The 27,843-nt window shown below is 34.4% G+C and overlaps 1 protein-coding gene across 1 annotated transcript; it reads right to left on the reverse strand.

Moving 5' to 3' along the window:
* On the reverse strand, positions 1–27,843 carry Spata9 (spermatogenesis associated 9). Its single transcript, XM_005326150.4, has 5 exons — positions 27,783–27,843; positions 27,522–27,610; positions 17,230–17,451; positions 6,005–6,100; positions 1–449 (listed from the first exon to the last, which is right to left on the reverse strand). The coding sequence occupies exons 1-5, from the start codon at positions 27,841–27,843 to the stop codon at positions 165–167; spliced, it is 753 nt and encodes a 250-aa protein (XP_005326207.1). The 3' UTR covers positions 1–164.

Here is a 27,843-nt window from a genome sequence, read left to right on the forward strand (position 1 = left end):
TTTATTTTCTCTACCATATAAATACTAGAGAATGACAGTTGCATAGTAGTATCCCCCATCCTCACCCTGGAGCTTTTTTTTTTTCTTTTTTTTTTAATCAGATGAAATGTGCCATTTCATAGATAATTCAAGGTCTCTGCAGTGATGTTTGTGTTTAGATTTCTTCATTCATTTATTTCAGCTGATTGGTCAAACACCGAATGTAAAACCTGGATCTTATTACTCTGCTTATTAGCAGGAAGCTTGGGGAGATCTGAAATGTTGTCTGGCTTCTCCGACAATGACCTGTAAGGTTTTGCTTTGATTTCACCTTCAGGAAATGCAGGCTCCAAAATCACAGGCTCTGAAAAGGCTTTTCTAAAATTTTCACTCTCTCTGTTTTGCCTTATGGATTCTTCTTCTTGGAAAATGTGCTTTACCTTCTCCAGCACAGCATTAATGCAGACTGCCTATATAATTTTCAAAAATTTTGAAAAGTGAAGTCTCTTTTTAAACTACTAACAACCACAGATTAAAAAAAGGCAATAAAATATTTAGCATAAATAATCTACATATTCTAATAAAACAGAACTTCCTTTCAGAAAGCACTTGGTATATGGTAAGTATTGGGAGACTGATTCCCTGTTCTAAATACATAACACCAAATTCTAAAGAGTATTTAAAACCTAGTATGCTTCAGTTAAAATGTGCTTTACATCTTTTTTTTTCCCTCAATTCATTAGCTGTTTCACTTCTTTATTCTTCTGACTAAATATAATGAAACATTTTTTGAGAGATGGAATTTGTTCCCAAACATTTCAAAGTAGGCTTTTTGTTTTAATTTCTTCCTCCCAGACTTTGCTTGTACCTGTGTGTACAATAGGAAGGACATAAACATTTTGGTAAGAATTTAGTAAGCTTGCAAATCAGTGATTTCTAAGCAAACACATGACCCAATTTCCACCTAAAAAAAAATGCCATTCAGTGCTTCTAGGAGAAACGTCTCAAACAATTTTAAAAATTAGAATCTCTAAGAAGGATATTCACTAAATTTCCCCTGTGAGTTTTCTAACAATGAAAATGATGATGATGATGTTGTCAAGTAGTTAAGGCAAGCAAAGGGAATAGAAATTTCTATGAAACATGAACTTAAACTAGTTTATTATACAAAAGAAATGCTTCAAGATGGAATAACGGAGCATAAACACAAAAGGTTTTCTTGAAGAGGTAGTAGCAGTAGCAGAGAGAGAAATGTGTCACAGTAGATTGGGTAGAGAGAGGTGATGGGAGGGGAGGGTAGCAGAATACAACAGACACTAGTATGGCTGTATAACCAATGTGATACTGCAATCTGTACACGTGGAAAAATAAGAATTCATACCCCATTTGAATCAAATGTATGATATGTCAAAATCATTGTAATGTTTTGAGCAACTAATAAAAAAAAAAAGGTAGTAGCAAAAGGGCTGAGAGACTCAGGCTTTGAAGAACTTCAGCTGGATCCTGCCCACTTGCCTGCCTGCCTCTCATAGAACACAGGAGCACAGCTTTTCCACACTTCTTCAGTTAGCGTGTGGCCAATGAAATAAAATTATATGTCTGCTGGGAAAGAGGTCAGGAAAGGTATTTGGAAGTTTTTCCTCCTACTTAAAGAGAAAGATGTTTGTCTTTTGCCTCTATCTTCCCCTTCCAGCTTCAGACACTGATATTGAGGTGATGCCTGAGCATGAGGTAACAAACCTAAGGACTAAAAACAGTTTTTAGAGAAAAAGGTAGAAAGACCCAGATGTCTTAATCTGTTCATATTGCTATCACAAAAATATTATAAACTGAGTATCTTATAAACAATAGGATTATTTATCAGTTCTGGAGATTAGAAAGCCCAAGGTCAAGGTGATGGCAGACAGATTCTGTCTGGTGAGGGTCTGCTTTGTTCATAGATGGTGTCTTTTAACTGTGTATATATGGTAGAAGAGAAAAAGACAACTCTCAGGGACTTTTTATAATATAAGGACACTAATCCCATTCATGATGCCTAATAATTTCACAAAGATCCCACCTACTAATATCAAACCTTGGGGGTTAGTTAACATACAGATTTGCAGAGGACACATTCAGACCAGAGCACCTGATTTCTTGATGGCATTGTAGATCCCACTATACAAAATTAGGAACTGCCTAACTAACTACGGACTTCTAATTAAGATGATTAAATGTCAGTAACATATTTTTATATTTTTTGGTACTTGCATTTTGAATATGCCCAAACTCAGAGCTAGAAACTTTCAAATCTATCACTTCTAACAACACATAACCTCATCCACATAACCCAATATGATGATTTACTATGCTATATTGTGAAAAAAAATATTGTAAAGTTCTCTCTTATTTGATATTCCCTCTTTCATCATCTACAAAATTATATCTATGCCCATTTTAAGGAACTTTCACTCCAGTCTCAGAAAACGAAGAGTTTTCATTGAGGTCAGTATGCCTTTCTTTGTTTTAACCTGTACCCTACCAATTTCTCTGTCGGTTGTTCCTTCTCTCTTCAACCTGTCACTCTTTTTTTTTCCTAGTACCGGGGATTGCACTCAGGGGCACTCGACCACTCAGCCACCTCTCCAGCCCTATTTTGTATTTTATTTAGAGATGGGTTCTCACTGGGTTGCTTAGTGCCTTGAAGTTGCTGAGGCCGGTTTTGAACTCATGATCCTCCTGCTTCAGCCTCCTGAGCTGCTGGGATTTTATGTGCAACCTGTCACTCTTGACTGGCTCTTCCCCTACAATACTCATGAATAATCTTCCATCCTAAAATTGGAATTCCCTGCAGCCCTGTCTCTCTCTTGACTGTTATATAACTTTCTCCTCTTAATCAAACCAGTTGATGTTCTTGGTTTCCATTTTATCATCTCCTATTCACTCTAAAACCTGTTTATTTCTGTCTTTCTTATCCCAGCATGTCACTGAACTAGTTCTCAAAATGATTAAGCTTAGCATCTTAAATACTAGACCTGATATACTTTTCAAATCTTTCTTTTACTTGATCTTTTCTGCTTGTATTTGATAACCATTGACACCTTCCTGAGTCTCTTTATTTCCTTGACACCATTTTTTCCTGATTCTCTTCCTGCTTTTCTAAGTGTTGCTTTTTTGTCTCCTCCATAGATAAATTCCTTCTTAGTTCACCTTAAATGTTGCTCTTTTCCACATTTCTGTTGACTGCATTCTTTGCACTTGGCATGGTTCCACTCATGTGGTATTAATCTCCAATACATGTGTTATTTATTTTTAAAACCATAATTCCAACCTTGGCCTCTTTCAGGCCTTGGATGCTTATCTGATCAATTAACAGTTCACTAAGAGGTTTTTATTATTTGCTTGTAAAATTTATAGTGTTACAAACTGGGATGGTTTCAAACAGGCTTTGAGAAACTGAAGTTTAATTTTGATTTTAGTTTAGTTTTTATTTTCCTATACTCATCCATCCTACTATATTCGTAGAGTACTTACATCTTAATTCAATTGATGCCAATTTTATACAAGATTCATATTTAAGATATTGAGAACTTCTCAAAAACAAAACATTTGCAAAATATTTGATACATTCAAGATTTTTTTAAAAACATGAAATAACATGTTTAAAAGTAAGTTGTAGTTTTTCAAGAATGTCTTGGGTTTTTTGTTTTTTTTTTGGTGCTGGGAATTGAACCTCATGCCTGCTAGGTAAGTGCTTTACCACTGAGCTATCCTTGCCAGCCTTTAAACTTTTTTTTTTTTTTAAGGGTCTCACAAAGTTGCCCAGGTTGGCCTTGGATTTGCAATCTTCCTACATTAGCCTCCCTAGTAGCTGGGATTACTGTCAAGTACCACCAGGGTGCAGCTGGGTGTGCAGGTTAAGATATTCTTAGCCTTTTGCATTTCCCTAAGTATTTTAGAATCAACTTATACACACACAACTGCTTGGATTTTAATTGGGACAGGTATAAATTTATAGATTGTGTGGGAAAGATTAATATCATTTGTTTTGATATAAAAATATGTAAGAATTCCAGCAAAACATAAATTGATTATGAGAAATTAAAGATCAAAATAAATAGATACATATGTTCCTGTATTAGGAGAAGGACTTATTCGGTTATCAAGACATCGTATAAGGCTCTGTAATATAGTGCTAAATTGGTGCAAAAATAGACAAATAGGCCAACAATAAACAGACCTACATAAAAAGACACTTGATTTATGATTTTTAAAAAAGGGGTGGGGGTTCTTCTAGGACAATAGAAAAAAGACTTTTGTTTTCTGAGAAATTGAGATAAATCAGTTGGATACTCATGGGGGAAAATATTTGGCCCTTTTCTCAAACCAATTTCACATGGATTATAAATCTAAAAGTGGAAGGCAAAATAATATATTTTCTAGACTACAATAGGAGGATATTTTTGTGGCCTTGGACATAAGTTGAGATTCTCTAATTAGGATACAAAGTCTTAGCAAAAAGGAAAACATTAATAAATTGAACTACATTAAAATGAAGAAAATGAGTGGTAAGAGAGTGAAAAAGCAAGTCACAGGATAAAAACAGAAATTTGCCCATATATAATCTCAAGAGGACTTTCTCCTATAATATATTTTTAAAGTACAAATCAATAATTTAAAAAATTTGATATCTCTCAACAGAAAAAGAGACTTTAACAGAAATGCACAAAGGAGGATATCTAAATATCCATTTAATGAATGCAAATCATTGAAATGAAAATTAAAATCACAATGAACATAATACTACATACCCACAGAAGTGGCTGAAATGGAAAATACTGACAATACCAAGTGTCTGTGGTAATCTAAAGTAATTACAATTTTTATAAAGTGCTAGGATTAGTGTAAATTGCTACAAACTATTCTGGAAAACTGTTTTGTAATACTTACTAGAGATAAACACATGCATACTCAATGACCTAAAAATTTCACCAAAAGATATGTACAATAATATTTATAGTAGTCTTATTCATAATAGTCCAAAGTGGAAATACTCCAAATGCTCATCAGCAGTTGAAGTGGTAAAATAATGATGATAGAGGGAATACTACATGGCAATGTCAATGAGCAAACTATTGCTACAGACAACAAATGAATCTCACAATGATGCTGAGCAAAAGAAGACAAACACAAAAGATTATAAGCTATATTATTTCATTTACATACAGTTTAAAAGCTGAACTATCATGGCAGTGGTTGCCTTTATAGAAAAGGGTAATGAAGGGGCTGGAGTTGTGGCTCAGTGGTAATGTGCTTGCCTAGCATGTGTGAGGCACTGGGTTCCATCCTCAGCACTACATAAAAATAAATAAAATAAAGGTATTGTATTCATCTACAAGTAAAAAAAATTTTAAAAAGGGTAATGATTTTAAGTGTAAAAGAAAGAGATTTCTAGAATGATGGTAATGTTTTGCTTCTTTACCTGATTACTGCATAGATTAATAGATTTTGTGATAATTCATCAAGCTGTGCACTTTTCTCTTTCTATGTTAGAAGTATTTTTAAAGTAAAATATAAATGGCTATTGATTAATAGAAAATAAAGCCCTTATAATGGATAAAATCTTCAATATTTTTGTCATGTACAGCACTTGTCATCAAAACATTATATGCTAATATTTGTATTCTCCAAATTCATAGACTCAAAAATGATGAATGCTGAACTGCAGCTATCATAGGATATAATAAATGGAACAAATGTAGCTAAATGAAAGCAAAAACTAAAATGTCTTGATCAAAAGCCTTCCAACAGTAATAAGCTTTCTGAAAATAATTTTAGTTATTAAAGAAAATTGATTTTTGTTGGATCATTTGGCTCCTCAGAAAGTATCAAACATGAAATTATTTTTGTGTTACAAGAGAATGGTACCTTAGTTTTCGAATAGTATCATTAAAGATAACATCATATAGCACACAATTGTATAGTATTATCTTTAACATTGCTTAAAATAAGTTATATTTGTTTTCTAGATTCCAATAGAACTTACCAAATAAATTAGTGCTGCATATGAAGCATATATTATGCTAGTTAAAGCAGTCTTTGCTGGAAAGGAAACGATATCACACAAAGAACCCTTTCTGACCTGCAAAAATAGAAAAGATATTCTTATTAAAACAAAAATTTCCAATGTTTCAGTGTTCTATTTTACTATGTTATTACAGAATGAGAATTTAAATTTTTATTTTTAAAAAAGTCATCTACATTGCAACTATCTGGACTTATTTCCACATTTTGAAAATATATAGTTTTTTTTAACTTTTAACAAGAAAATACTTTCTACTAATCAAAACCTATGACAAATCTATAATCTTGCATTTTTTGAAATTCTTTAAACCTTTTATGATTATAAACTGTGCTCACTAGGAGGTGCTACTGTGCATATTTGAAAAAAAACAGTCTTTTCTTTGTTCAAATTTATATAATCAGTCCTTACTAAATTATTCACAACCTCAGTGAAGCAAACAGCAATCAAAATACTAAGCATTTCCCAGAGATTAATGATCTGCTTGGATATGTTAATCATGAGACTGCTAAAGGCCAGCACTAACTTTAGATGGTCATTAAGCTTCAGGAAACCCTCTGTTATATCCAGCTTGATATTTCGAAGGTTATGCCAGCCAGTAATGAATTTGCCTCTCAGTTTTTTCTAGTTTCTGGTACTAGATGTCCCTACTTTAAACACATCAGTATAACATATTCAGTTTATGGGAACTATATTATCTAACAGGCCACCTCTGTGTTCTTGAGCAGGCTATGAAATGAAAACATTAGGAAAACATTCCCTTCCCGCTCAGCAGTGAGGTGGCAGTTAGCCATGTTCCTCCCAAGCAACAGCCAAGCCACTCAGTGGTTTCGATGAACTCCCAAAAGGTACAGACTGTGGCTAATAAAATCATGTAAATTCACAGTAGAAAATGCACACAAACTTGAAAGAACTGTGTGTACCATGTTTGTTAAAAAGTTATTTATAGCATTGAAAGTGAAGTGAGCCAATCCCAAAAAGCCAAAGACAGAATGTTCTCTGTGATTAGTGGATGCTGATGCAAAATGGGGGAAGGGAGGGGCATGGGAAAAATGGAGAAACTCTGATTGGGCAAAGGGGAAGGAGGGGAAGGGAGAGGGTATGGGGGCAGGAAAAATGGTGGAATGAGATGGACATTATTACTCTAGGTACATGTAAGACTGCACCTATGATGTGACACTTTTGTGTACAACCAGAGAAATGAAAAGTTTTGCTGCAATTGTGTACAATGAATCAAAATGCATTCTGCTGTCAAATATACCCAATTAAAATAATTAATAAAAAACACGAAAGCAAATAGGTCTTTAAAAAAATGAACTATGTGCTTCATAAATGTTCTCTTTAATTCTTGAAACAATCCTACAAAGTTGTTGTTGTTATTATTATTATTATTCCACAAAAAGAAAAAAGAGAAATAGATAATATAGTTGGCAAGTAGTAAAGTTAGATTTAAGCCAGGAATCCCATTCCAGGGTCTGAACCCTTCATCTGATCATTAAGCTGTGTTGCCAACACAGTTGTATTGCCTTGGAATTTACTGCTTATGAAGAGTGGAAAGGGACTGTATTGTAATAGCTAATATTTATCTCATGGGTTTGCTGTTAAATAAGAAAATGCTTATAAAGTGCTTAGCAGGATACCTATGTATGAGTAGCAATAAGGGGCTTGGTAGACATGATTAATATTATTAGTACCTTAAGAGATGGGAAAGAGTTAAGTTCAAAATCATAAGCCTAAGAAATTATTCAATTCCAAACAAAAATAAGCCAAATTAATCTGTACGGTGTCAAGAAAATGGGTATTCCCATTAAGAGTGAGATTAGTGACTGGAAGGCAGTATGAGATTTTGGTGGGAGGTGGTTATGGGTGACTTGAACTGTATATTGTGTTCAGTTTATGAAAATGCATTGAGCTGTATGTATAGTGATTTGCATTTATTCTCCATATTTCAATTTAAAAGTTCAAGAATCATGTCTAATATTTTTATGATAAAATACACAACTTTGCATAGAAAAAATCTAGACAGAAGTGTAACAAAATTTTGATAGCTTTTATGATTTAGTCATATAGCTTTGTAGTCTTAACATTTCAGAACACTCATATACCAGGTTCTATCCTACAGCTTTACTTGCACTGCCTCATTTTATCAACAAATCTATGAAAGGGTAACACAGGTTCAGAGATTAAATTCTTTGTTTTCTGTGTTTTTTTTTTTAGTTAAATTGAAAGAGCATATGGTATTTTTTTTACAAATGAAACAATTAAAATATAAGTGAACTTTGCATCCTGTTATAGTGTTTATATAGTAAGTTTTTGCTTACTGCTACCATTACTAAATGAAGAATAAAATTGTTTATCACAGTCTTCTTGCTTCCCTCTTATGTGGTTTATGGAATGCTGAAACCAAGAACACCATCTGCCTATTAGCGGAGAGTGTTGCAGAGAGCCTGTTTCCTTTCTTCTTCCTTTCTCTTCAGGCCATACTAACTCCTAGATATAGGGGTAGGTATGACTCCCTGTATAAGTCAACTTGGAAAATTTCCCAGAGTTCCTAGCTTCAGCAAACTTTCCAGGAAATGAAGTAGGAGTTGCTTTTTCCTTCTTGCTGGAAGAACCGAAATGACAGAATGCCTCTGAATCTAACAGTAAGACTGTACAAGGAGACAAGCATACAAGTAGAGAGCAGACTTTTCAGGAGAAAGAAAAACAGACACACCCCTACAAAAGGCTTCTTCACAGTGTGAAGATTCATATGAATGCTGTCCATATTTGACAGTAGGCCATATACAATTAAGTAAAAGTGAGTCTGCATGAGAAATTACTCTTTCTCTCTGTTTTGCTACATCTTTCTCAGATTCAGTCTTTCACTTTATAAGTAATTAAAATTGATTAGTTTCAAAATAAATTATGAAAACAATATATGTTATGCTTCTGAACAATTTATCTGTATATTGCCTAAGGGTCATCTTTTTCCACTATTTTATTGCTTTTAACAAATACTTTCTATTCCTGCAACAAATTATTCTTGTAGAAAATGTATTTCCTCCAAAATTTATGTGTCTACTGGCAAGTAGCCATTTTTCAATTTTATGACTAGCAATACATATTTTTCATATTATAAACCATCCTGTTTCATTTTGGCTTGCTTTTAGTAGGAATAGTATATGGTCAAAACTGAGATAAATAAACAGGAGAAATTTGGTAAATGGGAATCTTTATTTAAATTGTCTTGGCTTATTTAAATTTTTTTCTCTTAACCGTGTTATATTAATTTCATTTTATTTGCATATGTGAGTTAAAAATATCTTAGTATCAATGTTATGTACATATGTCATTGTTGTGGTCCTCCTCCTCCTCCTCTTCTTTTCTTCTTCTTATTTGGGAACATTAACATATACAATAGGCATATATGTTAAAAAAATGTATATATTAAAATTTTTTCAACCTATAAACTTCTTCCATATAATTTTGACTGCCTTATTTCATAAAAAAAAGTATCTGTGTTCGTTTTTGGTTTTTTACTAATAATGACATAAATTACAAGAAAGCTGAAGAAATAAAGAAAATAAAGATCCACATATACATGATCTAAAGGTTGGAGAATTACCAGGCCTGACTTAGATTGTGTCCAAAATCACCTTGATGAGCTATACAAGGAGAGGTATAGAGAAATTCTAGCTTGATTATTTACCAACAAACATTGCAAGAACACTGACTGCTGTTAATAGATAAAGTATGGGGGAAGGGATGTTTCCTATTAAGTTGCAAAAGCTTCATGATCATGTCTTTGTTTAGCGACCTCAGAACACCCAAGAACACAGGCAAGATTCCTAGCAGTTCACAGTGAAGAAAGCTGTTTGACTTTGTTTAGCTCAGTATTAACACCCTGCAGAACCTTGTTTTTGAGCATGCTTTTAATCAGGTGGTCCTGTAAAGGTCAAATGTCCCAACTTCTTGGTACACTTGGAGAGGTCCTACTTTCTAGGAAATATCTTTTTTCCCAGGTCTGAATCATACTAGCCAAGTTAGACTCATGACAGTCCCATTAAGGATGCACAGAAGTTCCTAATATTTGTATGATTTAGAAATATCCCAAACTGGAATCTACCTTGGAATGTCAGTAATGAGAAAGACTACTTTAGTTATTGTCACCATCCTAATGAAAGTACTTATTTATCTTCATGTTCTTCAGGAAAGTGATCTATGAGACAGTACTAGTAGAACCATTTAAGAGGTTTATTTTTCTTTCATATATAAACTTTTAACCTCCTTCCTGAAAAGAGATCACCAGTTCACTGGGATGAAATGAACTGCCAGGCATTGTGAAGGCTGAGGGTTTGCTTCACTTTTGCCCATACCATACCTTATACCACTCCACAATGCCTACATAAAATAAAAACAGTCATCTCAGATGGCTTTATAGAGATAACTCTGTCGCAGGAAGAGCTCCTGGTCCTGTGGCCCTGCATTGGTCTGCCAGAATCAACAACTATGTCTGGGAGCTGACGTGTCTTGGCTAAAGTCAGCATTAAAGCTGATTATCTAGGTCACTGCAGGGAGAGCAGCTGCAGGCTTCACTCAGCCAGGCAGTTCTTAAAGCTGGACAGATGCACCATTCTGTAAATATAGGTGCTGGGGATGTTGGAAACCTCCAGGGAATTCTCTGCTCAGTTTTTTCCATTTCTGAGGCCTCACAGGCTAGCTGCTGTTCTATTACTGCAGAACCTGAAGAGGTTTGAGGAGCAACCTGATTCAGCATCCACAAAGGAAAGCCTCTTTCAACTGGATGGTCAGAGGAGAAGCCTGACCCCAATTCTCTGTGCTCATGTTATAACAGGTCATTGGAATCTCTTTAGGTCACTTGTGTCAATTAAGTTTGAGGGGAGCTCATGTTTGGCACATACTTCAATATACTAAGAAATATGGGACATGGTCTAGATCTGAACATCCAAGCAGAAAGGCCCAGGTAGATTGTTGAGGGAGTCTTGGGACAGAATCCATTCTCTGATTATCTTGAGGAGACCATTACTATACGTATCATCTCAGACTTCCCTATGTCAAAAGGCTAAAACACTATTCTGGTTATTGTCAGTATTCTAATAAAAATGCCTCTTTATTTCCATGTTCTTAAGGAGAGTGATCTATAAGACAGTACTGGTAAGAACCATTTAAGTTGTTCTAGGTGTGAATGCATCACCCTCAGACCAGTGACCAGACAGATCACTTGAAGAAGATCTTTAGAATATACTTTCAGTGGGTTATTAGGCCATGTACTTTCCTACAAGCAAGTTTTCATAAAATGTTATCCCCCATGCATTCATAAATACCACCCTTTGCATAGAAAGCAATTCTAGCTCTTTCTTCTTTTTAATTTCCTATAACACCAAGCTCCACCTTGATGCAGGCAGCCTAGGAATTCTTAAAGGAATTCATGCTGGAACCTACTCTGGATAAGTTGAACTCTATGTCATGTAGCTTCTTCACACTGTGACATTCACCTCACAGCATAGTCTGATAACATGGAGACACTTCATCCACAGAGCAATCCGTTGATTTCTGCCACTTCTCATATCTCATATGTTTCTCTGTTGTATCTTTGACTCTCTGGGCCACTCTATTCATATTCATACTTCTATTTTTATCCTCACAGAGCCTTTCAAATTTGACATGTTATTTTCTTCCTTGCTACAACTTAGTTTCCTCTTAATGGAAAAACTGCTTCTCTACCCAAACTACCACATCTCATTCAAGTGAAGCTTCTTCCTCATCCCCAGCCCTCAAGGACTCTGAAACCTCTGACCAGGGATTGTCTTTTGTTGTCTTACTCTAGCCATATAGAATTATTTGTTTTCCAAATAAGTCATACTCTCAGTTACCTCAGTACCTTAATATATACTATTTTCTTCTTGGAATGATTCACTTACTTCTTCACTTGCAAATTCTTGTTCCTTCAAATTTCAGAATACCAAATCTTCTAGAAAGCCTACACTGACCACTCTGGATTCATAAGCCTCTTCTTTATGCTTCCTTTGTATACTTGGCACCCTTTAATCATATGCTTATTACTAAACCTCACTGACATTGTTTTCTATTTTACCTACCAGTCCCACAGTCCACAGAGCAAGCAAGAGAGGTCTCTGAATCCCTAGAACCAAAACTAGTGATTTTACATGTCATGTTTTCAACAAATATTGTTGAATGAATAAAAAAGTTAAGTTATATTTCTCTTACTTCCCCAAAGAAATTTAACCATATTATATTAAAACTTGTGAAGGAAGATATTAAGTAAAGCTAAAGGCCATCTGATTCCATCAACATGGCAGACTGAGAACCACTTGCACAAAAACACTGAGAAATTCCATATAAAATGAAACTCAAAATATTTAGCATAAGAATGATTTTACAAAAAAAGAAAGAGAAGTTCCCTGTGCCAGGAACAAAGATGGAACTAAAAGCCATAGAAGCAAGTGTGTGAATTTATACTTCAGAAACTCTGGGATGTTATTGGACCCTGAGATAATGATTGGGTGCCTGAGTTCTAATACAAAGACTGGAGATGAAGTGAAAATTGGGCCTTTGCGAAGCTTCAATTTCAGTGAAATTGAGACTCAAAACAGAGTTCTCCACCTGGGACTGGAATTCTCCTATGAGAGATTAAAACCCTAAGACTGACCTTACAAAGGCATCTGAATTTACCCTTTCAGCAGGAAAATCTAAGCTGAAAAAAGAATAAAGCTTGCTCCCAGATTGCTGATACCCTTGGAAACAAAGCAAAATTCCTCTAAAGGGATGGTTGGTTCCACCAGTAAATACAGAAGGGATTTTTATTAAAGACAAAGCAAAAAACCTCTGTTGGAGAAGAGGCTTCAGTTAAAAGTTATAAAACATAAGTAAATTATCTAATATATGATATAATATAAATCACCATAGTTAGAAAAATTAGCATTCCCCCTAATATTTCAAAGAAAAACCATGTAAAAGACCATTCCTAAATAAATATGTTCAGAATGATTAAAGACTTTTTTTTAAAAAAATGAATAAACTTGTAAAGGACCCATTAAAAAGATAAAAGAAGCAGAAATTTTAGGTGCAACACCAAATAGAACTTGTAGAAATTATAAATGTAATGTTTTAAAATTAAAATACACTGACTAAATAGGGAAGACGGTAGAGTGAGTCAATGTAATTTTCCTATGTTCTTATATGAATACATGACCAGTGTAACTCCACAACATGTACAACCACAAAAATGGGAAATTATACTCCATGTATGTAGGATGTGTCAAAATATATTCTATTTTCATGATTACTAAAAAGAACAAATAAAAACTTTAAAAATACACTAAATGAAAGAGCATTTTAGGCATAATTACTAAGGATGTATCAAAAAGAGACAAAGAAGGCTGGGGTTGTGGCTCAGTGGAATAGCACTTGCCTAGCATATGTAAGGTACTAGGTTTGATCCTCAGCATCACATAAAATAAATAAATAAAATTAAGGTATTTTGTTTATCTACAACTAAAAAAGAGAGAGAGGAAAACATAAGGAAGGCAAATATACATAAAGAATAAAATGAGAAGATCCAAAATATGTTTTAATAGCCATTCTATAAGAAGAGATTAAAGAAAAAACTAAAGAAGCAATACTTGAAGAAATAATGACTAAGAATTTTCCAAAACTGAAGACATTATCCTCTAATTAGGAATCAGAAGGATTCCCAATAAAGAACACCCTCCCTGAATACAGTTTGGTAATAGCTAATAAAACCTGGAGCAATCCCTCTTCAGATATATACCCGAAGAATGTCTCACACATTTATTTGCATGTATTTGCAAGCATATTCACTGAAGCACTGTCTTCAACAGAAAAAAAATTAGAAACTAAACTGTCCATCAACCCAGTATCAGATGAACTATGGATCTTTTTTTTTCTCTTACCAGAGAGAGAAGCTAAAAATAAACCCTAGCTACATATTTATCAATGTCAAGTAAGAACAGTCTCAGAAGGATAGGCACAGTATAATTTATATAAACTTAAAATATACATAGAATAAAACTATATGCATCTAATGTGAATATATATATATATATATATATGTATATATATGTGTGTGTAGTAAAAATATAGAAGTAAGGACATATTCACATCAACTTCAGTGTAATGATTGTCTTTGGTGAGAAGCAAAGAGAAGAGAGTAAGCTATAGTTAGTTATATTCATTTTTATTAAGGGGAAATCTGAAGGCAATATGACAAATATTACCAGCAATTTAAATTTGGGTTAGACTTACGATATATTACTTTCTGTGTGTTTTGAAATACTTCATTGATAATAATTTTGGGGATTAAAGCTAGATCGATTAGAACAAGAGCAAAGGAGAAGAGATCTCATAGGTTGTTGATTTTGATGTCAAGAGATAGTCACAGTCAGTATATGGACCTTGGACAAGCCAGTTGGTCCCTAAACCTGTCTCTTTCATCTCAGCCTCCAGGAATAAGTTAGATTTAAATTCACCTCAGAAACTGATTGTCAATCAAGGCAAAAAGGCAAACCCATTGTGTTGTTTTTCAGTTCTTATCACCGGATAAAAGGAAGCACATAAGTTCAGCTGCAATAGATATAATTTTTTCCTGCCACTGAATATTCATGAGTTTTGAGAGAATATTCTCATGGATTTGTTTCATTCCTGTACAGATTGATCTTCCAAGCAAAGGGCATGTTCAAGTAGCAAACAACCTTGGAAGCTAGAGAAAGTATACAGAGACCTAGAGAAGTTCTCTCCAAACACATCACCTGGCACTAAAGACAAAGTCCTCTTCTTCTCTCCTAGACATTTACATTCCAGGGTGATAAAAACTCACACTCGGGGTGAGGGAGAGAGAGAGACAGAGAGACAAAGAGAAGGCTGGGCAGATGTGTCATGAAAAGCTCAGAGTGTTCCCTAGCATGGTGGCAAATGCCTGTAATCCCAGTTACTTGGGAGGCTGAGGCAGGAGGATAGCCAATTTAAGGCCAGGATGGACAACTTAGTGAGACCCTGTCTTAAAATAAAAAATGAGAAGAGCTGAGGATCTAGTTCAGTAGATAGAGCACCCCTGGGTTCAACTCCTAGTACTGAGAAAATATTTAAAAAGTGCTCAGTCTCTTGATTTCAAGGTTCCTTTCTTTTGAAATAACCTGCCTTATGGGAACTGAGTATAGGGAACCAACAAAAAATACTGCTCTGATCCTTTTACCATGAATATCAATCTATGTCCCTGACCTAAGCCTGGTGTGTGTGTGTGTGTGTGTGTGTGTGTGTGTGTGTGTGTGTGTGTGTAGCAAGATAATTGATTAGCAAGTAATGGAAAATCTCAGATCCTTGATGGTTCTGAATTAGCAGAGAAGCAAAAAGGAAGACTCTGAATAGCGAAATGGACAGTGTTTTAAAATATGATTTCATATACTAAATACAGAAATATTTTTCCAAAGACATTTCTTATATCAAACCTCTAGAAAATCTATAGGTTTGACAATGCAAGAAAAGAAATAGCAAAGCAAAACATTCAATATGAAGGTGATTTCAATGAGAATTTAAGATAATACAGTTTAGCTTTCTTTTTGATGACCTGAGGATACAGAAATACAGCTTGTAGATCTTAGAGACTCATATGGTTAAAACAAAATATTTTTTTACTTTATTAGATATCAGGTATTATAAGTGAATTTTTTTATAAATGCTGCCCTCAGGCAGTTCATAGCTCACATATCTGATAATTTTTGGAAATGTCAAATTCTTTGATTAAAGAGAGATTCCTACAAAGTAAAATGTTTTTATTATTATTTGTTGATTTGGGCCACTCAGCATTCATTTTATCATCTTTTTGAAACAACCCAGATTTTTATTTGTGGATTTATTCTTTCCATATCAATCTCAGATCATATGATCTGGAAATGGGATGCCAATCCCAAATATAGGGATGAAGCTGGTAATCTGGTCATAAACTAATTAGGGCATCCCATTCTATGGCTTAGAGATGAGCACTGAGACCTAAGTCATTTCTCCTATATAAGTCATTCTCAAAGAATGAACCTGAGGACTTTACTGGGAACATTGGATTAATGACTCTCTTTTCTGCTGTGAAGAAATCTAGAAGGACGTAACCCCAGGAACAGCTGCAAATCATGGAGGAAAATGCCACTCTAAGAATGCAGTCAGCATAGAGCAAGTAGACCCAAGAAATGGAGAGAAAGAGACAAACAGGATCCAAAGGCATCATTTGAGTACCTCGATTGAACCTTGTTTTCTCTCCCTTCAACACAAGAGTTCCAAATGATTCATCCTGGGGTTTAGAGGCCAGACTTGCAAGATTCTAATCCTTTGTAGTAAAAATTTAGGATGCTTTGAATAATGCCCAGACTGAAAAACCCAGAGTTCTGTACTATAAAGTTTAGGAAAAAAAAATAGTTCCTTAAAAGTTTTATGAGCTGTTTTCCTTAACAAAACAAAACAGAGCCCCAATAAAACAATGTAGAAAGGGTGATTCAAAATCTACTTAAATATTGATGGGCTTATCCAAATTATAGTTAAATATACTCAATATATTATATATGTAAAGATTATATTGAAAATACAACAAAATCATGGGGGAAAGAACAAAACAGCCATTTTAAAGATTTGTTGTAGAATTTCTTTTAGGTTTGACAGAAATTGTAATTTGCATCCTTATATTTGGTTGAAATCAATTGAAATGGACCATTTAATAGAGTTAAATAATAAGCTGGGAAAAAAGTCTACATTGCTGGGCTGGGGTTGTGGCTCAGTGGTAAAGCACTTGCCTAGAATGTGTGGGGCACTGAGTTCGATTCTCAGCACCCCATATAAGTAAATAAATGAAATAAAGGCCTATCAGCAACTAAAAAGGTATTTTTGTAAAAGTCCATATTGCTTCCCCTCCTTTTCAGACTTATTTAAACCAGAAAATACACTATATTGAAAAAAAGCAACCATTTATTAGAGTATCCAAGTACATCTGTTTTACATGGAAGACAACAAAATGCTCTACATTCTCATTTTTAAAATATTCCACATTTAAAGCAGTTTAGCTATCTTTCTTTTTAATGACCCGAGGATACAGAAATACAGCTTGTAGATCTTAGAAGTTTCTTTAACAAAGGTCCACATCTTGTGCCAAAGCAGTAGGTGCTTACCTGAATGTTATATACTGGTTGACTTGGTGCATTAACTTCTCTCAGCAGACGACAAGATATGTCCCTTAACTCCAAAATTCTACATGTAAGCTTAGGATGCAGAAGTTTGGCCACTGACTGGGAAGATCTGGATATGTTGTTTAATCCTTGAATTAATGCTCTCCGATTGATCTTGGCTAAAGTGATAGCCATTCTGGATTTTTTCTGCACAGGTTCTCTTTTCTGAAAAATAAGCCTTTAAAAAGTAACTGATATGTGATTTTCTAATGCATTATTAAAATCCACTTCTGGCGGAGACTGAATATATAGCTACATTACACATAATATTGTATATGTATTTAGTATCCAATAATTATATACTCACATACAATACATATACCCCCACACTTAAATATGTATATATTTTTTCCTTAGGAAAAATATCCAGAAATGAAGTAACTAGCTAAAAGATCGATATTTTTCATTTTTCTCTGGGTTTATATCTTTTTTTTTGCATTAATTTCAAAAGTAAACAAGAATCCTTATCCAAACATCAATATTTGAATTATTCAAACAATAATACTTATTCAAAACAGTTATAAATATTTTCCCAGTCCACTTAAATTTTTTAAATTATGAAATGCAGCATACATACAATATATATGTACATGTATAATTTAAAGAAAAATAAAATAAATTTCTGCATGCGAATCAGCAAGTTTAATAAAATTTTACCTCTCAATACTGTGAAAATTCTATCAGTATTCTTATAGAAAAAAACTGTAGCATTACATAATGTAGTTCTTTCTCTGCTCTACCAGTAAGTGAACCATGGGGCAATTACTTACAATGTGGTTAGACTACATTCCAGGCAACAAACAAATATAAGCATTATTCATGTAAGTAGTTTTGTGGGTTATTTTGGCATTTTAGAATATAACTGGAGGGAAAGTACTGGTTAATAAGTACTGGTTAAAAACAAGTAACTCTGGACCTCTAAATATTTGTTCCGCCTAAATATAGAAATACAAAATATTTTAAATAGATTTTTTTGCCCATAACACCATTTTTAATGCCCCTTCTTTTATCCTGAAATAAATGTATTTTTGTTATTTTGTCACTGAAGTTCAGTACTTTTACTACTGCTCAGCATTTGTCAATGGAGATAAACAAAAGTTGTTCTAGCTTCTCAATGAAGATGTATTGCTGTAGTATTTGGTGTTCTGTTGTGATCTGATAAGTTAACTTTACTAAAAATGTCTATTAGCCCACCAGTGGCCTCAGCCGTCCTACTCAAAACCAATAACAGAAAGTGTCATCTAAATTGCGGACTGCAGAAATTCCTACAATCCCAAACCATTTCAAAGGAAAGCAAGCCAAAAAAGCAGTTATATGGCAGGTAGAGCAAGAAAAGTAACATGCAAGTACAATCATTTGACAATATTTTCTACCCTGATTGTGGTTGTGAGCACTCCTGGGAGAGAACCCAAATTGTCTGCAGTATCCAAAGCTCTAGCACATACAGATTCCATTTCTCTTGTGACTTTATACTTTGCTGCACTGACCTCTTCCAACTTCTTCTCAAGGTGGAGCAGCTGGAATTAGTTTGGTCTGATTATAATTTACTTGTGTTTTTTTCTCATTATAATTTACTATCACGCAAAGAAGTCCATATGTGATGGAATATATATGCAGGTCTACTTTTACTAAATAACTTTGTCTACTTGTCCAAGCATCATGCAGTGTTGGAGGACCCCCTTTTTTTTGATACAAGGATTTAACCCAGGGGTACTTTACCATTGAGCTGCATCCCCAGTTCTTTTTATTTTTTATTTTAAGACAGGGTTTCACTGAGTTGCTCAGGGTCTCACTAAATTGCTAAGTTTTGACTTGAACTTGTGATCCTCCTGAGTCTGTCTCCCATGTTGCTGGGATTATAGGCATGCACTGCTGTGCCCAGCTAGGTCCACTCATTTTTGCAGTTGCAAAATGTTAAACACTCTGCAGTTTCCCCATCCGTATTTTCATAAGTTTATTTACAAAATCTTGTGATCTGTATGTGTTGGTCTGGATTAACTGATTTCACACATTTATTTGTATTAGCCAATCTTGATTCATTCCCCCAAACAGTACTCTAGAATGACCCCTCAATCTTCACTTTTTTTACAGTTTCTCTTTAATTTTTTATCTTTGTATAAAAATTAAGTTATTTGTAATTGATAATCTGTTAACCCAACATCTCATGTAGGATTAACCCAACTGACTCGTTATAAATATTATTTTAATACAGATGAACATTATGTTAGTGCCATACTTTGTGTTATCTTCCCCATTTGGTGCCATAAATTCCTGGCTGTCTCTGACAGTCTCAAGCTGATTCTAATGACTATCATCATTGCTTCCCTTACATGCTCATTTGTTTAGTGTGAACACTGTGCTTATCTTTAGGTTTTTAAAAAATACCTTCCTTTTTTTGATGTGTTCCTAGATTTTTTTTTTAAAGAAACAACTGTTACTTTTGAAAATAAAATCTTCCTGACCATCTTTATTTTCCTTGCCACAAAATATGGAATTGAATTTCCCAAGAAGACTTCCATTGATGAAGCATGTTTGGTAGTTCTTCTTGTCTCTGGAGACATGAAGGACACTACAGAGGAACAGCTACTTATATCCTCTAGATGCAGAATGAGATTCCCTGTATATAAAACAGTCACCAATTCAATAGGAATGAAACCAGAGATCATTATATTTTGTGAAATAAGCAAGACACAAAAAGACAAGTACCACATGGTCTCGATCATATATCAATTATTACAAGGTTGATCTTTTAGAAGTTGAGGGTAGAATAGTTACTAGAGGTTGAGGAATAAATGAGGGAGAAGGGATGGGGAAAGTTGAAAATGAGTACTAATAAATAGAAGCAGGAGGTTTTGGCATGCTCGAGTATATTTGGATGACTATAGATAACAAAAAGTTATTGAGTATTTCAAAAAGCTAATAGAAAGAATTTTGAAAGTTTTACCACAAACAAATGATAAATATTTGAGGAGGTAGATATATTAAATCTGCTTTAGACATTCCATAATACATATATATCCAAATATCATATTACTCCAATAATGTATACAATTATTCATAGACCCATTAAAAAATTTATTCTTAAAAAATCACTAATTTATGATGATGATTTCAATTCACTCTTAGGTTGAGTGAGTTACTCAATTAGTTCTATTAGGAAATTGGTTTTTAAAAAAAAAATTTTAGTTGTAGATGGACAAATATCTTTATTTTATTTATTTATTTTTATGTAGTGCCGAGGATCCAACCCAGTGCCTCACACATGTGAGGCAGGCTCTCTACCACTGGGCTACAACTCCAGCCCAGGAAATTGTTTAAATCTAAATGTTGACCAAAAATTAAATTTCTTTTCCCTCTTTTTTGTTTTCTATCACCCTAATCATCCTGAAGTTGATTACAAAGTGTGAAAGTTTAGATGATTTTGGAATTCCCTCCTACTGTACTTCCCCAACCAATGGGAACTCTCCAGGAGTCCTGCAGCAGGCCGAGGTGAACAGCAGGAGTCCAATATCCATATGAATGCAGATCTTAACATAATCATATCATCTCAATGGCTAGCTGGCGTCACCTTTCAACCAAAAGTGCCATGCATCATATTACTTGGCTGTGGCTCTTAGCACTTTCTGTCATCATCATCATCTGAGCACATCACCAAAGGCCAGAAAAGATATTCAAACTCTCCATCACACCTCAGAGATGCATGCACAAAGGTAGCATACCAAAATAAACCTAGCCTCAGTTCATAAGATTGGCTTTAGAATCTTGCTCCAGATCTCTCCATTTGACCTCCACTATTTTAAATATAAACCCTGCTTTTCCTTTTTCTCTTCTTTTTTTTTCTAGAGCCAGGCCCATTTCTTTGTCATCAGCAGTTTTAATGCTGAACTCCGATTTCTATTATCTCAGCGTTTTACTATCCTCCATCTATAAAACCAGCCTGTCAGCAAATCTTATTCAATTCTTTCTCTGAATAGTCCTGGAATTCAACCACTTACCACTCAGAGTACTACACCCAGTCTGTTATACTTAGATACCACCATCATCTCTTCTCCAAATTAGTGAATTAGACTCCTAAATAGTTTCCCTGCTTGCAGCCTTGCCTGTTTTCATTCTTTCAACAATGTATCAGCCAAAGAGATCTAATTAAAACTCAGATCAGATCATACTGCTCAACTGTGTTGATGGCTACTTCTTGAACTCAGTGTAAAAGTCAAAGTACATTCAAACCCCACAAAGTCTGTTACTTCTTTACCTCTGTGGCCTCAACCTCTTTTCCTCTTTCTTTCCTTCCTCACTATTTGTTGAACTTGTCAGGTAGACTTCGTGAAATGAAGATACCAAGTGGAAATATTTCTTCTCAGACCCAGACAAAATTAGAGCCAGGAAGTTATGAAGGGGAACGGTTCATAATTTTCAGTCTGAAATAAGAACTTTCTCAAGGACAAAGGCCCAAGAGAGATTTCTTCTCAATATACACATATCCCATGCTTTGTATGCCTTACACATCTCAAGAGATTTGTGTAACTAAGTTTAACATTAAGACTGAAATAATTCAGAAAGATGCTGTTGACAGGACACTCACCCATCAGTTATGGCTCTGACAACAAATTTACACCAACTCCTGCCTCTGGGCTCCACTACTGAAGAACACTGTATTCAAGTAGCTTGCACAAATCTCTCCTTTTAAGTGCCTTTAAAGTCTTCCTCTTGCCTGGATCTCCTTGAATACCTATATGGTTCTCTATGGCACAGGTACTCCCATTGCCTACTCTGCTATTCCCAAATAAATGTCATTATTCTTTGGAGAAGCTCTCTGATTGTTGTTTAGTTTGATAATTTCTATCTCAGGGACTTTGCACTAGCTATGCCATTTGATTTCTCAAGTGTCCTGGATTTACTCCCTCACTGCCTTTAAATCTTAACTTAAAAATCACTTTCTCACTAGACCCTTCTTGGTTACGCTACCTCAACAATCAATTGTTCATTGGATACCTACTCCCCTATTTTATATCCCTTCTCTGCTATATTATTCTTCTCCCTACATTTACCAATATATAGTATACAGTTTAAGGGCCTGGGGTTGTGACTCAGTGGTAGAGCACTAGCATGTGTGAAGCAACAGGCTCAATCCTCAGCACCACATATAAAATAAAAAGGTCCATCAACAACAACAAAATTTTTTTAAATACACATTTTATTTCCCTTGCTTCTTATTTCTGTTTGATAAGAATGCAATTTGTATCACAGCAGTGTTTTATAGCTATTTGGGGGCTCTCTGTCCCCCTGCAAGGCCAAGATTAGTGCCTGGCATGTAGTAGATAGATACTTCACAAATACTTATAAGAATGAATGAATGAATGAAGAGCATCAGAAAATGTAACAAATTAATAATGAGAAATATCAAAGAAATATGCCAAATTTAGAAACCACCTAGAAAGTTTTTCATGCACACTCTACTTTGCAACTTTCACAATAATGATACTGCTTCACAAGAAACAATTCACCAAAGACAAAAATCCAATTAAATTATAGAACATTCTAGTTATAGTCCTATTCTCATTACATTTCAAAACTTCAACACCATTAAAAGTAATTTCCAGATACTAACGGTGCATCCTCAGAAGTTTTTTTCTCACATTAAAAAAAAAAAGAATTCAGAGAAGTACATTTACAAATGTAACATTCAAAATTTTTGGCATGGGTTACAGCATTATGGCATATGTTCTATTTGTAATTCCCAATCTTGTAGTATATGGTTAAATGTAATTTTAACTAATTTTTTTTAGTTCCCCAATTATAGTAAACATTTCTTCATTCAAATGTAAAGGTTGGCAATTTTAAATTCCTCATATGGAAATCATTTACAATTTGCCTCTGTAAAGCTTTAAAAATTACCTTACCAAGAAAGTAGATACTGAAGGTATTGGGCTGGTTGGGACACAGAGTGTGGAGGGTACTAGACCTCAGAAACCACTACCTCATGCCAAGGTTCTAAAATGAGCTTACTCAGCCCCAGAAAGAAAATTTCATTTAAAATATTTAGCCATGAAGTACTACTTGATAACCATTATTCTGGGTATATCTTCTATAAAAATTATACCACCACTCCCATCAAACTTTTTGTTTTGTTTTAACTGTAGGTGAACAATAAGGCCTTTTCCTGAATAAATAGCCTGGGGTGGGGGAGGATTTAAATACCAACCACAGAATTTAGAGATTTAAAATATAACCCAATTAATAAAGTCCTCTAAGCATTCTTAAAACCATTTCTTTCAGTGCATTTGGGAACTAGGAATCATCCTAGAAATTAAAAAAAAAAAAAAAAGCATTTACAATCTGACCTTTTAAAAATAATCTAATTAGCAATATTCTCTGGATAATTTATTTTTGAAGAAAAAATAGCTTCAAAAGTGCTATAACGCTCCTTAACTACTCATATTTCTTGCCAATCTCAGCAACACATTCTTCAAAGTAAGAAAAAGAACAATGTAAGTATTTCAAAAATGATAAAATAATGTTAACTATCATTATGTTCCTCTCTAAGTGGATTAAAGTTCTTAAAAGTAAATAGCTTCAAGAAGATGAAAATGGGAACACAGAATTCTTTCTTTAGGGATCAGAATATCAATCTATTTCTATATAAACAGTGCTTTTGGCTCTGGTAGGATAATGAGGTCATTCAGATGGGAGGAAAAGATGAAGGGAATTATAAACTTCTTTATTTAAGTAAAATCCAAATTTCTCTAATTTAGGCAATGGGAGAATCACAATTTGGAAGGGATAACAGGGATTTCTTGGCCTGTCTCTGGCTTCTAGGATTCACCTTTAGGCTTTCTCAATAATTACTGTCACCATTGTGCTGCTTTAATCATTTGATATTCAGGATCAACCACGAACACCTGTCCATCTTTTCCCTTTATACTACCAAGTATTAAGAGCATTGCCAAGAAAAGATTCCAGTGTTTCAAAAGACTTTATACTAATGCTAGAAGAATGCAGAAGAGGAAGCAACTAGATTGCAAGTCTAAGATACAGAATTACAGAATTTGGTTTGCCCTCTGGAGCTTTTAAGCCTTATTCTATTTGCTCAACAGTCCACTATCTGGTTGCCACCTCAGCAGGGTGCATCAAGGACCCACACTTTTTGCAGTAAAGACTACACTGTACAAGAAATGGATTTGTATAGTGCCATACAATATCACTGATGATAACACTAGAGAGACTGCTGGAGTCTCTAACATCTTCTGAAAGTCAGTTCTATAAGTCTCAGAACTCTACCATAATTAAGAAAGTCCCGTAAGTCTTAACAGTTGAAACTCATGTGTGATTTGATGGTAAACAAGAATGTCTATCACTTTGTTTATTTTTAGAAACATACAAGCTTAGAAATTTGAATCATTTACATAAATACACAGCCATAATCTTCAATTCAGATAAAAAAAAAGAAAATTATTTTTGCTAAAAATAGAGTTCAAGTATACGGCAAGCATTATTGGTAAATATGGGTTTGTAGAAGTAAATTTTGGGGGTAAATTCAATTTTACCCACTAAGCATTGGTTCAGTTTTTAAAACTTTCAAAAGTGTAACCTATACTTGACTTCTTTGGGGATTCTTATGGCTGCTAATCCCTCCCTCTTTTTTTCCTCCTTTGACCTTCATTTCAGAAATGAAGGTCATTTCAAATTCTTCAGGGAAGAATTTCATTCTTCCCTCTGCAAGAATTCCCTTTTTTACTTCTGACTCTCTGCTGATCCCTTTAAACACTGGCATTTCTTGGGGCTCAATCCCAAACCCTCATATTACTACATTCTCTCCTTAAAGTAATGACATTTACCATCTTGTTTTAGCTATAGGTATCATTATATGCTTGATTTTATGCATTATATAATGATGATGTAATAATGTATATTTTTAGTCCAGACTTCACTTGAGCTTCCAATCTATGTCTCCAATTTACAGCTAATCTCCATGGCTTAGAAGGGATGTGACAGAATCCCTTAAATGATCCAATTAAATTCATTTCATTATCTCCAAACCCTCTCCTCCTCATAGAGTCCTCTATCCTAGTTAGTAGGACCACTATTGTTCTACCCACTCAAGCAATCCAGAGTTTCCCCCATCCCTACATATCCCTCTCACACTACATTGTCAGTTTCCAGATACCCTAAATATCTTGTACCCAACCCATTCTTTCTAACTCCAGTGTATATGTCCTGTCTTTGTTTTTGACTATCATTTGTAAAAGAATTGTACTAGAAGCTCTGCCTCCATTCAAAACACATTACCACTGAAGAAATAGTTTCATAGTGCAAACTGGATGTCATTTCCATGCTCAGAATCTTTCTGTGAATATCTATGTTATAATTAGGATGAAGCAAGGTCTTTTTTAAAATTTCATTAATTATTATTATTAATTATTATTAATTTTTTTTATTTTTTAGTTTTCGGTGGACAGAACATCTTTGTTTGTATGTGATGCTGAGGATCGAACCTGGGCCACACGCATGCCAGGAGATCTCGCTACTGCTTGAGCCACATCCCCAGCCCGCAAGGTCTTTTTTTTAACATGGAATACAAAGATCACCATATTCTGACTCCTGGTTACATTTTCTTTTTTTTTTTTTTTTTTAAAGAGAGAGTGAGAGAGAGAGGGGGACAGAGAGAGAGAATTTTAACATTTATTTTATTTTTTCTTAGTTCTTGGCGGACACAACATCTTTGTTGGTATGTGGTGCTGCTGAGGATCGAACCCGGGCCGCACGCATGCTAGGCGAGCGCGCTACCGCTTGAGCCACATCCCCAGCCCCTCCTGGTTACATTTTCTAATTTTCTACTATTTTCCTGCCTCAGTCCTTCTATCATACATGCTATTTATTCATATTTACTTGGCATTTAGGGAGCATGCTATGCTGTTTCATACTTTTCAGCCAAATTCACACTGTTTTCTCTGGGTTATTATTCTTTGCCCTTAACTACTTACCTTACCCTTTTCTTTACATAACAAACACACCTCCTATTCATCCTTTGAGAGTCCACTTAAGTATCCTTCCATGAAGCTTTCTCTAACCATCCTAGGCAGAATCGTTCACTTCTCTAAATTGAATTTACCTTTGAAACACTTAGCATATTCTAAGGCAATTATTTGTTTACAATTCTGTCTTTATTCAATTCAGCTGATTGATGGATGGGATGGTGTCTTGCATATTATCTCTGTATTCCCTCTGCTCAGCACCAACCAGTAGGGAGTATTTAGTAAACATATACTACTGGCTGGTTTTCTCAATGAATGGTCAGATAGTTCTTACCCTTGGAATGAGATGTACAGAGTGATTATTGTGTTGCTTGGAGTGCTTTACTGTTCATTTCCTGTTTGGGGCTATGTGCCTCACCTTTGACATTACCAAGATTTTGATTTCTGAATAGATTGTTACTGCATCATAAGTGGATTGTTACTGTATCATAAGTGGATTGTTACTGTAACTTTAAGGCATATTCTATTTCAACTGTGGTCAAAATGGCTGAAACATACTTTTCCATTAACAACTGTGTACCTTTGAGTAAATTAGGTTATATATGTCCCCTTAACAAGGTGTTACTTTTTCCTGATTATATGTCTCTTCAAAATTCTTTGTTGCTCTACTCTCCATTTCCAATATTTTATCTATTTCAAATCTTTTTTGGAACAGAGATTTTTAAAATACAGCACATATATACTTTGTTTAAATTGATACCAGTATTTTTTCCACATTAAAACACATGCACTTTTACTATATTTATCTTTCCATTGCTACAATTGAGTGTTTGCACTGATTTAATTGCCTCAGATTTTAGCAAAAGTATATCTGGCTTTTTTTTTTCACTTTACCTTAAGCAAATCTTTATTTATTTATTTTTGTGGCCTTGTTCATGAAAGGCAAGCACTCTACCAACTGAGCTATATCCCAAGCCCATAATTTTAAGTGAACTGCATTGTAATTGTGGCTATGAGATTTCCAGATTTCTAATCCAAGGATTGTCTTTAAACTTAATTTATCTAATTTCCTGATCTACAACCCCTCTTTTTTCCAGATCATCCTCCCATTGAGGAAGATTGAATTTTTTTTTTTAGGTAAAATTAATATCTTCTTAAGCTCCAAGCACTTATATCAAAATCAAAGCATTAAATAATCCATATGACAGTAAAAATACAATATATTTTTTAAAATTCACTTTGAAAATTATGAAATCACATTACCTGATTAGATTCTGATAATCTTAGGATGGTAGGAAGTTCATCTTTAAACTCATCTATAAGGTCCATAATTACTTTCTGGATCCCCTCCACTAAGAAAAAAAGAGGTTAGGAAAAAAGTTTTAAAACTATCCCCTAAATGATTCAAAAGAACTTGGAACACTGGGTTTACCTCCTAAGTGACTGAAAAGAAGAGAACCATAGGGGATCTTATTCTCTGTTGTTCCCACACCCATATTCCCTTTAAAACAAGATTGTGTGTACTTTTTCCAGAACAGTTCTTCAACACATGTCCACATATCCACCCAATGGGTTTGACTGGCAT

Source organism: Ictidomys tridecemlineatus, chromosome 1, assembly GCF_052094955.1.
Source record: "Ictidomys tridecemlineatus isolate mIctTri1 chromosome 1, mIctTri1.hap1, whole genome shotgun sequence".
Classification (NCBI taxonomy): domain Eukaryota; kingdom Metazoa; phylum Chordata; class Mammalia; order Rodentia; family Sciuridae; genus Ictidomys; species Ictidomys tridecemlineatus.